The sequence below is a fragment of the Manis pentadactyla genome, chromosome 4 (genome assembly GCF_030020395.1).
Source record: "Manis pentadactyla isolate mManPen7 chromosome 4, mManPen7.hap1, whole genome shotgun sequence".
NCBI classification, from domain to species: domain Eukaryota; kingdom Metazoa; phylum Chordata; class Mammalia; order Pholidota; family Manidae; genus Manis; species Manis pentadactyla.
In genome coordinates this window covers 100,574,692-100,591,964 of record NC_080022.1, presented here as the reverse complement: position 1 = coordinate 100,591,964, position 17,273 = coordinate 100,574,692, and the positions used below count along the sequence as shown (strand labels likewise).

Genomic DNA, 17,273 nt, shown 5'->3' with positions numbered 1-17,273 from the left:
AAACAACAACCCACATGTCTACCAGCAGGTGACTGAATAAACAATGGAATACTATTTATGAACTATTGATATGCAACAAGATGGATGAATTTCAAAGTAATTATGTTGAGTGAATGAATTCAGACAAAAAGGAATACATATTGTATGATTGTATTTATGTAAAAATGATCGATGGAAGTGCAGCATATGGGGAGTTTGGATTTATTAGTTATTTTACAACAAAGGCTTTTAAAGCTCCTACTGGAAGGGCCCCTGGTGCAAGTTACACAAAATCTGCATCACAGAGACTTTCTGAGAATTGAGCTGGGAGTGTGGAGCAGCCAAGATGTAGCCCTGGAGAGACAAAGATGGATAATAAGCCTTTAAGAATTTCATGGCATGCATAGCAAGGGGTAATCATTGCACATCACCTCTAAGATGTCTAAGGGCATCTCAAACTTGGCATTTCCAAAACAGAACTCTTGATCTTCCTCCTAAACCTGTTATTCTCTCTCCAGATTTCTCTATTCCCTATAACACAACTACCCACCCAGTTGCTCAAGCCAAAAATCTAGGACTCATCCTTTATTCCTCTCTATTCTGCTGATAGGCTCCCAGCCTCTAAGTGAATCCTGTCAAACATACCTACACAACATAGAAATATAATATCAACCCAATGCTTCATCCTGGTGCAAGCTAAAATCATTTCCATCTATTTCAACTCTTCAGTTCCCTCTCCAAAGGCAGCCAGGCTGGTCTTTTAAATAGCAGACCCTGGCACCTTCCTGGATACCACCCTTGGATGGCTTTCCATTTCATTTGGAATGAAATTCAAACTCCTTTCCACGCCCTGATTCAAAGCCCTGCATTTATCAGTCCCTACATTATATGGCCCTCATTTCCTGCTGTTCTTCATCTGGCTCACTCAGTTCCTACCACACTGCACTCAGGGCCACTGCAGTTAACTGATCCCTCTGCCCATGTGTCCTCCGTGGGTCTTTGCATGGGTTTCACTTCTTCAGAACTAATTTAAAATCTCTGACCTGCCTTCCTTGGGCATCTTACCTAATATAGCCATGCCCACCATTACTACTGCCACCTTCTAATCCCTTACACATCTTTTTGTTTCTTCCCAGCACTTATTCCTCTAATATTATGTCTGTGTGCTTATTATTTGTCTCTCCCACTAGGCACTGTTAATGTACCATTAGTGCAGGAACTTGGTTTGTTTCCCATTATATCACACCTCCTGGAGCATAAAAGACATTCATTAAATGTTTGTTGAATGAATGATAAATATATGTTTGCAACAGACAACTGTAATTGCTTTATTGATTTATTCATTGTGTAGCATCTCTCTCCCATGCAAATGTAAACTCCGCGAAGACTGGGATTGTGTCCATTTTGTTCATTACATCCCTTAACCTTTGAACAGGGCTACTATAGTGACAAGTGCAAAGCGATGTTAAAGGAAGTGGAGGCAACTAAACTGTCTGAAGGACTAAATGAGGCCTCACACATAACACCAAAACTGGGACTGAAAAGGAGTGGAAACTGAAAGAACTGAAGAGGCGTAGTTCAAACATACGGAATCTCGCGAGGTGTGGGTAAGCCAAGATGGATTTCAGCACAGCTGCCACACTTAATATGGCGACCAGGGAGGGTTCCTGGAGGAGATCACGCGAGAATTACATCACGACTACTGTCCGCGAATTGAGCCGGGGGCGTGGAGCAGCCAAGATGGAGCCGGTAGCTGGTGGGTCCGGTCCCCTGATTCTGAACAACAAGCAACCCCAGCCGCCCCCACCTCCGCCGCCCGCAACCGCGCAGCCTCTCCCTGGGGCACCACGGGCCGGCGGGGGCCTCCTGCCCGGGGGCAAAGCCCGAGAGTTCAACCGCAACCAGCGCAAAGACTCGGAGGTCAGGAGCTTTCGTGGGGGCGAGGCCAGCACTGGCGGGCGGCAGCTGGGGGCCAGGCAGGGGCCGCTGTCGGGTCTAAGCTGGGCTTCCCGGAAGGTTCGGCAGGGCCCGACAGAAGAGTTGTCATTTTACGGCGAAAGGAGCAGTGCGGTGAAGCGGGTCGCCGCCCCGAGCTCCTTCGCCCTGTGGAACCTCCCGGAGCCGGTGACTGCTTGTTTGCTGCTCGGGCACTGGGGCTATGGGCGCGGCCTCGGGGTCTCAGCCCCCGGGGAAGCCGCCCTCCGCCCCAGTTCCGTGGGTGAAGAGTCAGTGGTCTCCGTGCGCCCCGGTACCCCTAATTCCCTCTGGCCTCTGGTCCTGTGGGTTCCGCAGCGCGCGGCGGACGGCATATAGGCAGAGAAGGGATTTCGAAGCTAATTATCACTCACAGATGCTGTGCGCCCAGAGGCCCCCGGAATATGGGGTGAGGACGGGGAGAACCTTCCTTGTTCACTCTGACCTTAGCCTGTGCAGGTTCAGGCCATAGTTTGACAGTGCCTGGTGGTTGGTGTGCCCAGTATGTCCGAGGCTAAACTGTTAAAGATTAGACATAGACATTTTAAACAAGCGTTAGGGCCCTGCCTTCCCTCCACAGCTAGTGGGCTGTTCCTCCAGTTCCGGAGACACCGTAGTCTGGAGCTGACTAGTTACCCCACCCCGAGTTAAAGAATTCCTCCCACTCCCTCCCATTGTAGAATTCATGAATGAAGACACAGGCATCGCTGAGCTGCTCTTAGGGCTTCTTCATGAGCACCTTCCCAGAGCGCTTACTCTGAGGCCTCCTTAACCTGAGACAGCTCAGAGGCCGATGCGCAGCCAGGCGCTTATTCATAAGAGGCAATTCCTCCCGGCCAGGCTTTCTGTACCAGGTCATACCCAAGAGTGATAGACTCTCTTTAGATATGTGAAATCAGTGCCTCTCAAGCTGTTTTTGTGTTGACAAGTGCAGACCTCTGGTAGAACGTGTCAAAATTTGGCAAGTCCAAAGTACACATACTTTGAGCTTGAAGTGAGTTACTTGAAAAAGCAATGAAACTGGTCTTTTAGGAGCTCTTACATGGTGGTGTGATGGGACATAAATGGTGACTACTTGGTAATTTTTCAATTTATTAAAGTGATTGGGGTGAACCCACCTTTATCATGAGAGGAGTTATAGTTTAAAAGTAGTTTTAAATCTTCGTAAATAGCCATGAATGGTTAAGTAAATGCCCCTTGATGCATTTAAATTTCTCTTTCTATCCTTTAGTTTCTGTATTAACTCAACACCTGGAAGGTCAGTCATTGAACACATTTAAGCTGAGAGACCTGTCTAAATTCATTTTCTTAGAGATGCTGATGCTGCTCTCAGCTCCTTCTTGTCATGGCCTGAGCAGTGCCTGGAGGACAGGGAGACTGAGAGTTGATGAGAGCCCACTGGGAGCTACATAATTTTGACTAGTCCTTAAAGACTTTCAAGATAGATTTTTGTCATCCCCATTCCAGAAGTGAAGAAAGTGAGGCCCAGTAATTTGTGAAAGTGTATACCATGTTGCCTCTGAATCAAAGAATAGAGCTCTTCATGTTATTCAGTGTCTGTGCCTATGTTAGGTCATTTTGTGGGTGGTCTTTGTCTTTCCAGGTAGGTTGTAATTAAGCCTGAGGACTCTACTTATTCCTTCATTTCTCCTTTCTAACCAGAGCAAGTCTTCAGAGATGGTATGTTCTCAGTGATTACCTGTCCCTAGCAGTAAAAAGATTATCTTGCTCACGTTCACTCCTGTGTGTGGGAGGGAAACCATTCTGTTCGGCTGCTACCTTCTCCATCTGTTCTCAGTGACATTTGGGAGAAGGGCAAGAAGGCTGAGAGTGCTAATATTCATGTTGGCCTGAGGTTTGTGATAGTCTACTAGCCAGAAAGCAGTGAGGCTTCCAGAATCTTAGCACCATGTGGAATGGTCAGGGACTGTACAGAAGACATAGATGCTTTGTGTTCATTCATCTAATGAGTATTTATAAACCATTCTCATGCCAAGTAGTGTGCTAGGCATTATGAAACCATTGGTCAGCAAAATGGACAAAGTTCCCGAAGGAAACTTTGAGGTCCCAAAGGAACTTGAGTCTCGTGCAGCGGCAGACACTAAGCAAATACACATGCCCCTGGGAGGCCTCAATAGGGAGACCTGAGCTAGCCCTGGAGGCACGATACTGTGATAAAACATCAGAAAAAAGGAGGCAGTAGGGTCCTGTACACAGCTGCCTGTGGAAGCATGTGTGTTTCTTCCTTTGGAACACACAGTGACTTTTGCATCTCTCTCTTTTCCTTTTCTCTACAGGGCTACTCTGAGTCACCAGACCTTGAGTTTGAGTATGCTGATACGGACAAGTGGGCTGCCGAGCTCTCTGGTAAAGCAGACCTTCATATTACTTGGGGGCTGTTTTTTTCCTTATTGATCTTTGATAAAATTAAGAATAAATGTCATTTGGAGTTCATTTTTCTCCCCTAGGTAGTCCTAGTAATGATATATATATATATATATATACACATGTTAATTATTGGATTCAAGCCTTGTGTCTCTCATAACTTTGGTTTGTCTTAGTTTAAGAAGGCCTCTCTGTATGGTCAGCTCAGTTGGCTGTGGCCCAATCCCAGTGTGGAGAGTGATGCTCCTTGGCCATATACTGTCCCTCTTGTGGTCTCTCCTGGAGCAGGGGGTTGTGAGGAGTGCCCGTAGTGTCCTTGCATCTGTACATCTCTTGTTGCCACTGCTGCTCATGTGTAATGTGAGGTGAACCTGAGCTGTTTTAACCTTAAACCTCCATAGTACCAGTCCTATTCAGATGGTAGCAGCCGCTTGAGAGACATGTTCATGGTGCGGTCAGCTGCTGGCATGGCATGGTGGGATGAATGCACATCAGACTGGAAATGACTAGGTTTATGCTTAGCTGACATACTAGTAATGGTTTGTAGGGGAAGTCAGTATTCTCTCCATTGTGCACATCAGAGCACTAACCCCTCCATAGTAATTAGGTAGCATTGTCAAGGAGCCACTGTGACTCAGAGACAGTTGGGCCTAAAATCCAAATGCCTTAACTTTCTTTGCTACATGTGAGACCTGCTATAGAATATGGACATGTTGCTGATGAGAATTCATTCTTGACAGAGCTTTACAGCTACACAGAAGGGCCAGAATTCCAGATGAATCGCAAGTGCTTTGAGGAGGACTTCCGAATCCATGGTGAGATAATTCCTTCCACTACTTGGTTCCTTTCACCCTGCATCACAAGAGCTGCAAGATTTCTCTTAGTCACCTGAATAACCTAAGCCATCTTGGGGTGGCCTAAGAAACTTGCTCAACCATGATTGTTTAAGGCCAGATGTGGCATTTAGGATGGGCTTGTAGGTACTCTGGTGATGGCTTTCACAGTGTGTGTATTGGGGAAAAAAATTTATGTGATTAAAATTGCCAAAACTAGCAGTGTTTCAGTCCAGAAATTCAGATTGATAGAACAGCAGTGTGACCTTATCCCTTATGTAGAGAGTAACTTATCTTTCTGAGTTTTCTGGTCCTGTGGCAGTCATGAATTTGGTGGGCTAACATGGTGTCCATTCCACTGTGAGGATTTTTCTGGACTCAAGTGTAACTGGTCTCTTGCCCTGCAGTGACAGACAAGAAGTGGACTGAGCTGGACACCAACCAGCACCGCACCCATGCCATGAGACTCCTGGATGGCTTGGAAGTTACTGCCAGGGAGAGACGACTTAAGGTGGCTCGAGCAATTCTCTACGTTGCCCAAGGTACTGAGTGGACCCCGAGGGACCCCAGCACCTCCTTCAGTGACATTGCCTAGTCAGATACAGGAGCAGCTCTGTGAGCTGTGCCCTGTGTTTGCAGGCACCTTCGGGGAGTGTAGCTTGGAGGTGGAAGTGCAGTCCTGGATGCGCTACAATATATTCCTGCTCCTGGAGGTGGGCACGTTCAATGCTTTGGTGGAGCTTCTGAACATGGAAATAGAGTGAGTTCTTCTGAGGGGCTTGAGTAGGGAAGGAGAAGTAGGGGGACAGAGCTTGCAGAACTAACTGGTTTTGAGAGGGTTAAATGGGCCACGTGGGGCTTAGGGTCTGGTCCCAGGCTCTGTTCTAACCATCCAGGTTGAACAATGGGTGGTGTTCACCCAAACCTTGAAGACTAGTGAAGGGTCCCTGCAACTCACTTAACACCAGAGATTTGCCAGACAATACAGGTCCTGCCCAGGCCCCTGGTGCCTCTTAAAAGGAGGTTTTTCATCTGGAACTCGCTCAGCAAGAGGCCAGGCACAAGTCTGACACGGGTTCAACCAAAGCCTGTTTTAGCCTGTGTCACCACTAGTCCTCAGTGTAGGGTACAGGTGGGCTGTTGCTCATTTAAGGGTTACACAATCAATAAGAATAGCTAAGAACCCTCACTGACTGCTTACATGTTCCAGGCATCGTTCTAATTGTATGTGCATTGCATGTACTTATTACATTGATGACATAGTCCTAATACCATCCCCATTTTGCAGATGAGGACACTAAAGTACAGAGAAGTTAAGAACCTTGCCCAAGGGCACACAGCTAGTCAGTGTTAGAACCAGGATTCAAACCTTGGTATTCTGGTCTGGGGGCCTGAGTTCTTACCCCTGAGGGCTGTGGCCTCTTGTGCCACCTAAGCATACATTAAAGCATTTTTGTCCTCCATTGGGCTGCCCTTGTCAGGAATGGCTTCTTCCTTCCCGGGGAGGCACTGACTCTCATCTCCCTCCTGCAGCAACAGTGCCGCTTGCAGCAGTGCGGTGAGGAAGCCAGCCATCTCCCTGGCTGACAGCACCGACCTGAGGTGAGCAGCAAGCTGGTGCTCCCTGATCTTTGGCCAGAGGAGGAGATCAGAGCAGGGCATGGGAGGGCGTCTGGGTCTCCTCACTGTGTGTGTTCCTTCTGCACACACTGATCTGCAGGTGTGGCGAGTCAGTCTTGCTGAGGGTACTCCATAGGGGGGCTCTGGGTTGAAACTCCCATAGGAAACCCAGAGAGAAGTCACTTAATAGAGCCACAGGGAAGGGTAGCTGCCTGCCACACTGCTACTGAGAACTCACTGGTATTTTGTATTTGAGTGAAATACATGATGTGGCTCCTTGGGCTCCTACCTTCTTGTGCACAGCTTGACCCCCATCTGTGTAGGGTTTGTCCTGACAGCTTCATGGTGTTTCATGGCTGCACAGGAATAGCAGTTGCTAAAGAACAAGATTACTTTCCCATTTTTGTGAGGATGAGACTATGTCTCTTTTTGTGAATTTGGAAGTTTTCAGCCTGGATGTCTGTGGTGTTGCCCACTGTAGTTAGGTCCCTGGGCATCAGTTAGCTCACTCCTATTTCCAGTCTGTGCTAAACACTTCTTTGTTCTCACTTTGACTCTGCTGTGCTTTGCCTGATCCAACACCCACTTCCAGAAGTCACTCCCACCTCTGTGTTGTTTTAATTCCAGGAAGTTCAGGGCAATAAATGCTTCAGCAACCATTTATTTAGTACTTGTTTTCAGTAAGCACTTTGCTAGACGCTGGAAATACAAAACAGTAAGCTCTCGTCCTAACCTTAGCAACATAGGGTAGAGAGGGAAGCACCAAGAGATGCTCTGTGGGACTCTGAGTTCTCTCTCCATGGCAGCTGTCCCACACAGCTAGCCTTTGTGCTCAGCTTCTCTCACGTTAGCTGGGATGTGCAGAAGCCAGGGGCGCTTCCTTGATCCCCCATCCTGCTCAGTTAGGAGCTGGTTCTTGTTCCCAGGGTCCTACTCAACATCATGTACCTGATTGTGGAGACTGTTCACCAGGAGTGTGAGGGTGATAAGGCCGAGTGGAGGACGATGCGACAGACCTTCAGGGCTGAGCTGGGTAGGACCTTGGGAACCCTGTGTCCAGGCCCTGCCTGGGAGCTAATGGTCTTTGGGAGGGTGCTCTTCCTGCCTATGATCAACTGAGACCTTTGTGTTGCCTCTAGGTTCCCCAGTGTACAACAATGAGCCATTTGCAATCATGCTGTTTGGGATGGTGACCAAATTTTGCAGTGGCCATGCCCCTCACTTTCCCATGAAGAAAGTTCTCTTGCTGCTCTGGAAGACAGTGTTGGTGAGCACCTCCTTGAAGGAGAACTTGGGTGTAGGGGCCGGGGCAGGAGGGAGACTTTATTGTGTATTCTTTTGAATCTGAATTATGTGAATAGATACAGGATGATGTATTTCCAACTCCTTTTGTTTAAAACAAAGCAAACAAAAATCCACTTTGGCTCTCTGCAGCTGAAGAGGACTTGCCTTTGAGTCAGAAAAGATTGTTGGCTCCCTGTTGGCTATAAACTGTTTTCTCCAGCCATAGAACATCTTTTCCTCAGACAAGCTGCTCCTGAACCTGGTGTATGTAAAGTGATTTGAGGCAGAATTAGAGCTGGTGTAATTGGGACCCCTCAGTCAGATGTCACTTGAAGGAAACAAAAATGAACCCTGAGCTAGTCTCTGTTTTCCTCAGGGTATGACATGAAACCTGACCCTGTTTTAAAGCTAGGGAAGGAATTGCCAGCACCACTGGCTTAGCCAGTCCCAGTACCTTTCCTGCCAGGAGGAGCAGCCTGAGAAGAAAGTGGAGCTGGAGTTCGGACTGCTGCTCTCCCTGGGGCTCAGCCTCCCTTCTTTCAGAAGGGTCAGCTCTTTGGAGGCAGGCTCAGCGAGTTTAGGACCTCTTTAGAATAGTCTACACATTTGATCATGGCCGGATATCCTGTTGGCTCTCAGTGAACCCTGGCTGAAGCCAGAGGAAAGCTGAATTGCTCCGAAACAGTGAAACTAAGCAGTCCAACTTTGCTCGACACTACTGGGGTTTAGGCTTCTAGGGAGAAGGTTTTGATAAACGTTTTTTTTTCCCTTAATTTGAGCATCTAACAATGTATTCCCAATTTGACTTTGAAGACTGGCATGTACAGCTTTTGTGGTACATGAGTCTCACTGGCTTTTCTAGGAACTTGAAGGGTTAGGCTCTTCAGTCTTGCCTTTTTTCTTTTTTAACTTGGAGAGTATATCATAGGAACAGAGCTAAATGTATCTGTGCACTAGTTCAGTCAGCCTGCATTTCTCCTGGTCTGTTTTACCTTCTCCCCACTTAATGTCATGGCATTCTCATGTGGGTAGATTGAGTCCTTGTTCAGAAACCGTGGGTTTCTGCAAAGATATGCGTCATGGTGTCATGGGTACATTCGAGCCTGACACAGGGATGAGGGACCTGTGCTCCCACCCCCACGTCTGTGATGCAGTGCACACTGGGCGGCTTTGAGGACCTGCAGGGCATGAAGGCTGAGAAGCGCAGCATCCTGGGCCTCCCACCACTGCCTGAGGACAGCATCAAAGTGATCCGCAACATGAGGGCTGCCTCTCCCCCAGCTTCTGCCTCAGATCTGATTGAGCAGCAGCAGAAACGGGGCCGTCGGGAGCACAAGGTGAGGTCCCCTTTAACTTCTGAGGATTCTCAAGGTGCACAGCACAGAGGAGCATGGTCCCTGGGCGAGCAGAGCTGTTGGAAATTTGACTTTGGTCAGCTAGTCAGAATGATGGCCTCCAGGGCAGGGACATATGTCCCCAGCTCGGGGCCAGTTTATAGTGGGTACTCAGGATGTGGCACTTTTGAGGGACTGGGGCAAGAAGTGATTTGTCATTTGGGCCCAACCTTGATTTCCTCTCTGATTTTTCCACTGCCCTTGGCGCTCTACCTACCACCTTTCTGTGGGATAGCTACTCTAGCCTCCTTGTCCCTTTCTAGTTCATCAGGTGGCTCTTGTTGGTGATCTCCCTTCCCTCTGTTCCAGGCTCTGATAAAGCAGGATAACTTGGATGCCTTCAATGAGCGGGATCCCTATAAGGCTGATGACTCTCGAGAAGAGGAAGAGGAGAATGATGATGACAACAGTCTAGAGGGGGAGACATTCCCCCTTGAGCGGGATGAGGTGATGCCTCCCCCACTACAACACCCCCAGACTGACAGGCTCACCTGCCCAAAGGGGCTCCCGTGGGCTCCCAAGGTCAGGTAAGCCTCAGACCTCTGGAATACTCTTGGCTTCTAAAACAGGAGCCCTCACACCCCCCAGGCCTGAGTGACCACATGAGGTCCTCTGCAGGACCAGGCTGACCTTGGCTCTGGGACAATGCTCTCTGAAAGTATGCTGTGGTGGCCTGGGGGGTCTCACAGTGCCGGCTTTGCACAAAGAGGCCCTTGAATTAGTTTTTGGTTAGATGTGATACTAGTGAAGGGGAATAATCAAAAAATAAAAAATAAGGACATCTTCAGTGAACCCGTTTCTACCCATCCTGTGGTTGTAGATGGTTTTTTAAATTATAGATTAAGGAAGAGTTTTTTAATTAAAATGTTTGAGATGTGTGTGAATCAGTGGATGGCAAAGTACCTTATATATAAAATGGTATGTTTGAAAAGGCACCAACTTAAGAAACAGATGAACGTGTGAAAGGATATGCAAGTCATTTTCTTGATTCAGGTAAAACCCCAGTTTTCAGCGTGTGATGGAAATTCAAAACAAAGTCGTCAGAAAACAAGGTAATGCTGGTTGTCTGAAACAGGAAAGTGTCGTTCATATAAAAAATTAGTAGCTTATAGTTGCAATTGTAATGATTTTGAAGTTTGAGAAATTCTGTTTACAAACTTGTTATACTATCTAAAGTATGCTTTTAAGTTTGAGGTATCACTTAATTTTATGAGTAAACTAGTTATATATCATATATTTTCAAGTTACTGATCCAAAAACATTATTAAATACATTAAAATACTCTGAAGATTTCAGTCCTTCTTTTCTCTTTTCCTTTCCCATTCTCTTTCCCTTTCCCTTTCTTTCTTTTTTCCCCAAAAGAAAACTGTGGGAGACTCTTCTGGTTTCTCAATTTCTAGACAGTCTATGTTTTATGAACCATGACACGTTTAATAAAAACCTTGATATTACACTTAATAAAAACTTTGTTCCCCTTCTTTGGCAGAGAAAAAGACATTGAGATGTTCCTTGAGTCCAGCCGCAGCAAATTCATCGGGTACACTCTGGGCAGGTGAGTGGGATCCGAGTGCCTTTTGAAGAAAGGTGATAGGAGTTCACTCTCCTGGACTGTAGTGCTTGGGGATCCAGGCAAATTGATGTCTAGGCTTAACGCAGAGCCTGCTTCATTCTCTAGTGACACGAACACAGTCGTGGGGCTGCCCAGGCCAATCCATGAAAGTATCAAGACCCTGAAACAGGTAGGTGGCCTTGGTGAACTTTTGGCCTAGTGTGGTCCCGTGTGAGTAAAGTGAGACCAGCCCAATGGGAGAAACCTTTTCAGGCTGTTGTCAGTGTGAAGGAACCTATGGTGGAGGAGTGGGTGGACTGTGGCAATACCCTTTAAAATAGTTCTTCAAAAGTTTTACTTAATTTAGCTGAGCTTTTGGTAGAGGCTTAATGGTGATTGATTAAAAATTATACTATATGACAGTTGTTGGAGTTTCAAGGGACTCAATAAATAGTCCTTTTCCTTGTCCAACTTCTAAGCCAGTTGAGAAAGAGAAGCAGCCAAATACAGATAGAAATGCCAGCTTTATTGCTGACAGAGTGATTAGAGTGTTCTAATGAACACAGAAGGTGACCTAATGCCTTACTTCCAGAATTAGGTGGGTTCACCTACCCGGATGCAGGCAGTGCTGGAGCCCTGCTAAGCCTGGTTGAGGGATGGAAGAGAGCACAGGCTTTTCTTTTTCCTAAAGAGGGAAAAGGAAAGATGGGTTGGGCTAAGAATGTCCCCTCCTACCATACTGACGAAGTAGTGAGAGGAGTTAGTGTGTGGGAAGGGGCAGGGGGAGAACTGAAGAGTGTTTTGCAAATATATATCCCTCCAATGTGGGAGGAAACACCGAGTTGGGAAGAGGTGTCTTCCTTAACAACATATCTGGAGCATAAATGCTTATATGTTTTTGAAATATGTATATTTGAAATTCCTAGAACTATGTGGGCCCATGCAGGTAGACTTTTTGAGTACTTGGTTCTCCTTTTAATAATTTTTCTTCCGTCCCTGTAGCTATCTGAAAGCCCCTTCCTCTCCTTTAATTTGCTTTTTTCTAATCTAATGTATTATATGTTTTTTGCACTGGTTGTAAGAGCTAGGTGCCCAATTAGAAAAATACTTGGGGTTTGGGATTTTAGTTAGGGATCTTTGTGATGACTTAGCCCCCTTCGAGAAGATTGTGTTTGAAAAAAATTACATGGGATCTTTGCCAGGGTGTGGGGCATTTGGCCAGAGATTGAGAGGTGTTTCCCCAGTGCCTTCTTTCCCTTCTCTCTCTCCAGCACAAGTACACGTCCATTGCGGAGGTCCAAGCCCAGATGGAGGAGGAGTATCTTCGCTCTCCTCTTTCAGGGGTAAGTTGAAGACCTTCTGCCCACAGGCTCCCAAGCCTTTCCCAGGCACTGTGCTGGGCCTACAGCATCAAGCTACCCCAGACCCTGCCCTCAAAATCTCCCAGTCCAGCTCCCCCTGCAGGGGTGGCATACATCTAGTACAGGGGTTTAAGGCACAGGCTCGGAGCCAGTTCTCTGCCTCTGAATCTCTACTCTACCACCTGGTAGGCAGCAACCAGGCAAAGTGATGATCTCTTCGTGCTTTACTTCCTCACCTGTAGAATGAGAATTTCAGCAGCCCCTTCTTCATAGAGTTGTAGAAGGACTGACTGAGTTATTACAAGTGCTCGGCATGTTACAGTATTCAAGGCTTACTATCATTAAAACATCATTATTTACATCGATACCTACAAATTCTCCAGTCAGCTAGCAAGCTGGCTCAGGAGACTGTAGTCAGGACTGGGGTTTGTATTTGTACCTGTTTTGTTAAAAGGGAGAAGAGGAAGTCGAACAGGTCCCTGCAGAAACCCTCTACCAAGGCTTGCTCCCCAGCCTGCCTCAGTACATGGTGAGTGCTCCTCTTGAGTGCTGTGTGTCTGAGACCCCCTCAGTGGCCAGCAGTAGGTGCCTGCTGTGGGATCATCCTCCCCACTACACTGGCCTCAGGAGCCTGCCCTGCCAGCATCCTCCAGCCACCTTCCCCTGCTGCCTCCGTGCCTCCAGGAAGGCCTGCCTCTCAGGGCCTAGCTCTGCTCCTGGGCTCTCAGACATGCCGAAATGGTCTGTTCCTCCCCAGATTGCTCTGCTGAAGATCCTCCTGGCTGCAGCTCCCACCTCAAAAGCCAAAACAGACTCAATCAACATCCTAGCAGATGTTCTGCCTGAGGAGATGCCGTGAGTATCATCCCTATGAGCAGAGCAGGGCAGGGGTGGCGGGAATGGCCGTGGGGGTTTCCTTTCTGTCCCCTGTTTGCTGGGTTGGTTTCTTTGACCCAGCTTTTCTGCAAGTTAAGTTTAGGGTATTCTTTGCTCAGAAGAAAGAAAATGCACTAGATTAAATATTTAGTTTTACTGGCTGGGAAAATGGCTTAGTCTAGTTGGCTTGGATTCTAGTGCAGACTCCACCACTGAATGAATGCCTGAGTGAATTGGGAAAAGTGATTACCTCCTCTGTAAGTGAATCAGGCTGTGTTCGACATTTCCTGAAACCCTCCCTCGAAAACTGTGTGATTGGGATATCCAGGACGTGTCGGTTTAGCTTCTGGACGGTTTGCCAGTCAGCAGCTGAATCTGAGCTGGGTGAACTGGCACACACAGGGTTTGTGAATATCTCTGGGAAATCGTGAATGCCTTAGGGATTCTTCCTCCCTGGGGCACTGATCTCTTTGACATAAGAGTACAAACTGAGATTGTGTTCTTTGAGAAGGGTCTGTGCCTTGACCTGATGTGCCTGTCTGCCAGTAGCAGCTGTCTCTGAGCCCAGCTCCCTGGGCTCCTGGAGTCTGACTGAGAGCCAGGTGGGGGAGGAGGCAGGGGCTGGCCAGTACCTGAGGGAGTGCCACAGAACGCTAGGCCATTGTGGTGGGTCTGTGAAGAGGGTTCCCAGAGTCAAATACTCTGTCTCCTCTTACAAAGATTTACAGTGAAAAGTCCTGTCCTGAATTAAGAAGTTGACTTAATGCTTCCTGAATTTATCTGACTAAAACCCCATGCCATGAAACATCTCAGTGTAGTGGTTTTCCATGGAACACACTTTGAGGAACACAAGTTCATATGGTAGTAAAAGCTTAGGGGAGTTCCTGAAAGTGAAAGGTTCATTTTTAGAGGAAAAACAGGAAAGTGGGCTAAGAATGTGTGGTATCACAAGGAAGAAATAAATTCTGCTGAGCTAGTTGCTTGGGAAGTTGGGGGAGGAGCCCTGGGCCTGTCCTCAGACAGGTGCATGGGGTGGGTGGTGAGGTGGGAGCCTTTGTCCAGAGAAGGCTCAGGAATCCCATCTCTCCTATGAGCACCTGGGAGGCAGGTGCGCACATGCTGTGACTCACCCAGGAACTGTGTTTCCAGCACCACAGTGCTGCAGAGCATGAAGCTGGGGGTGGATGTGAACCGCCACAAAGAGGTCATTGTTAAGGCCATTTCTGCTGTCCTGCTGCTGCTGCTCAAGCACTTTAAGTTGAACCACATCTACCAGGTACCTGCAGGGCCCTTCTTCCTGTCCACTGGGCAGGGCCTCAGACAGTGCCGCTCCTTCAGCCCCTTGATCTTCAAACCTCCTTGAGCTCTGCATGAATGTGGAAGACACAGTCTTCCAACCAAGGCCTTTTATCACTGGAGGAAAGAGGGTGAGGTGCTTAGGGACATGCTTATTTTTTTCTGTTGGTTTCAGTTTGAATACATGGCCCAGCACTTGGTGTTTGCAAACTGCATTCCTTTGATCTTAAAGTTCTTCAATCAAAACATCATGTCCTACATCACTGCCAAGAACAGGTGATAAGGACCAGGGATCAGGAAGGGGTGGATATGGCCAGATGGCAGGGCTCCCAGCTGGCCTCTCACACTGAGCCAGTTCAAAACCTACAAACCAGCACACTGCTAGGCATCAATCAGGACACAAAGGTGAACGAGATACGGTCCCTGTCTGTGGAGCATACCAACGTATCAAATCTGAGTCTAGGAGGCATGTGACTAAGTCTGTGCCTGGGTGGAAGGGTTCTCATCCTGGGCTCCAGTACCACCCTCACTTCCCTGTGGTTTTCTGTTTGAGGAGACTGGAGCAGGAGCTCTTAGAGCAGGAGCTCAGCCGTATGCACAGTAATGCCTTGTCTGCTGACTCTTACCCCCTCCCCACATCCCCCATGCTGGTTGTACTCAATAGCACCTGCTCATCAGTGAGTTACACCACAGGGTAGGCTGTTAGCCAGATGTAGTCTCCAGTAGGATCTTGAGAAATCCCCTCCAGTCCCAGTCCTTTGCTGTGGGGAAAGAAGGTCTCCACCCCTTAAGATATTCCAAGCTGGTCTCTAGCCACAGAGGGACGGTCTGAGTTCTCATCTTATAGCTGGGAAAACCAGGGTGGTGCAGACAAGGTAGATTCCTGCTTCCAGTCCAACAGATGAGGGAGGACAGCCAGAGCCAGCCCTGTCCTGACTGCTTTGCCAGACCTGGCGTTCACTCAAGGTGGGTGCCTGGGTCCTCTTGCCCTCTGCAGCATTTCTGTCCTGGATTACCCTCACTGCGTGGTGCACGAGCTGCCTGAGCTGACGGCCGAGGGTCTGGTGAGTGGCTGGTTCTTCCTCAGCTGTCTCTCTGCAGAGAGGGTCAGTGGTGGAGAACCTCCTCCCCCCATACAGGGGAGAGTCTTCATAGATGAGGTCCCTGCTGACTGCCTGGCTTTTAAAGCACTATAAGAAGGCCCAGGGGAGGGACTGTGCAGAATGGGACAATTTAGATAGAGGGATTAGTCAGGAGCATGGTCTTCAGGGGCTGCTGGCCCAGAGCTCACTGGTCGAATCGCTTCTCTCTCTCCACACCAGAACTCTGTGGAGCCACAGCTCTGAGGGAGTCTGGGTGCTCCAGGTTGTGGGAGCTGAGGCTACAGCCCCCAGAACCATGCTCCATGTTCCCTGCAGGAAGACTCTAGGGAGGCCCCCCATCCCCTGCCAGCTTCTGGGATGGAGATGTCTGGGCTGAGGAGAGGAGAGGGCTGCTGGTATAGACACGGGGAGGTCTGAGATGTGTGTATGAGCGCCTTGGAAACTGCTGAGTTCTCTGCAGCTGTGAGGGGCATGATTTTCCTGGTTTTTCCCTGTAGGAAGCAGGTGACAATAACCAGTTTTGCTGGAGGAACCTCTTTTCTTGTATCAATCTTCTTCGGATCTTGAACAAGCTGACAAAATGGAAGCATTCAAGGACGATGGTGAGTCGGCCTTCAGTAGGCATGAGACTTGGAGCTCAGAGTGCCAGGCGCGGTACTGTCCCTTTCACATGGGGGGCAGGGAGTCCCCAGGGTGGGCTTGGTGCTGCAGCTACATCCTCACTGACTTCCCTGTAGCCACATCCTTGCATTTTAAGGGCTGATTTCTGGTTCCTTGATGAATTGAACTGGAAGCTGGAAGAGGCTCAGCCATGTACTAAAACAAGTCCACATTTACAGAGATATTTCCTACATCCTCTTAATCTCTATTAGTAACATAATGAGGGTTCTGGGAGTCTCCCTTAACCCTTTGAGATGCCTTTGGGGTGTGGGGGTCCATGAATTCTCTGAAATTGTATGTGTGTGCAAATAGGAATATTCTTGGTAAAGGAACTTGGCTTTTTTCAGATTCCAAAGGGACCCATATCAGGGTGACCAACCATCTCAGTCTGCCTGGGACTCCCGGTTTTAGCAGTGGAAGCCCCATGTCCCAGGAAGCCCCTCCGTCTGGGAAAACTGGGATGGCACCCTCCCATAACCCCAAAAGGGGTATGCAGCAAGATGGTGGTGTAGGCATTTATTTCTGCCCTTGACTTGGCCTACTCTTGTGCCCCTTCCCAGATGCTGGTGGTGTTCAAGTCAGCCCCCATCTTGAAGCGGGCGCTGAAGGTGAAACAGGCCATGATGCAGCTCTATGTGTTGAAGCTGCTCAAGGTGCAGACCAAGTATTTGGGGCGGCAGTGGCGAAAGAGCAACATGAAGACAATGTCTGCCATCTACCAGAAGGTGCGGCATCGGCTGAATGATGACTGGGCATATGGGAATGGTGAGTCTCTGGCATGATGTGGATGGCAAGGGTGGCAGGGAAGAGGTGACTCCGTTCCCTTTCTGCTCTAAGCTTCCCTCTGAGGCACCCAGAAGAGCCCAGCTCCAGCTTCTGTAGCATCAGGATGGGAGCCCTAGCAAGGACTTTGAGAAGCTTGCCATCCATCATCCTCCATAGTTCTCTGTTCCTCCCTT

At 48.3% G+C, this 17,273-nt stretch overlaps 1 protein-coding gene across 1 annotated transcript in view; it reads left to right on the top strand.

Annotated features, from left to right (window-relative positions):
* Positions 1-1,693: 1,693 nt before the first annotated feature.
* The window catches only part of STRIP1 (striatin interacting protein 1), a 22,400-nt gene continuing 6,820 nt past the window's right edge, over positions 1,694-17,273 (top strand). Inside the window, exons 1-20 of the mRNA XM_036916712.2 lie at positions 1,694-1,899; positions 4,251-4,320; positions 5,079-5,153; positions 5,579-5,713; positions 5,811-5,931; positions 6,705-6,773; positions 7,718-7,824; positions 7,931-8,058; positions 9,230-9,412; positions 9,779-9,996; positions 10,956-11,021; positions 11,145-11,208; positions 12,290-12,361; positions 12,834-12,908; positions 13,137-13,234; positions 14,405-14,531; positions 14,727-14,827; positions 15,549-15,615; positions 16,152-16,256; positions 16,875-17,079. Of these exons, the coding sequence (XP_036772607.1) occupies positions 1,720-1,899; positions 4,251-4,320; positions 5,079-5,153; positions 5,579-5,713; positions 5,811-5,931; positions 6,705-6,773; positions 7,718-7,824; positions 7,931-8,058; positions 9,230-9,412; positions 9,779-9,996; positions 10,956-11,021; positions 11,145-11,208; positions 12,290-12,361; positions 12,834-12,908; positions 13,137-13,234; positions 14,405-14,531; positions 14,727-14,827; positions 15,549-15,615; positions 16,152-16,256; positions 16,875-17,079 (2,266 nt within the window). The 5' untranslated portion in view covers positions 1,694-1,719. The remainder of the gene's footprint in view (positions 1,900-4,250; positions 4,321-5,078; positions 5,154-5,578; positions 5,714-5,810; positions 5,932-6,704; positions 6,774-7,717; positions 7,825-7,930; positions 8,059-9,229; positions 9,413-9,778; positions 9,997-10,955; positions 11,022-11,144; positions 11,209-12,289; positions 12,362-12,833; positions 12,909-13,136; positions 13,235-14,404; positions 14,532-14,726; positions 14,828-15,548; positions 15,616-16,151; positions 16,257-16,874; positions 17,080-17,273) is intronic.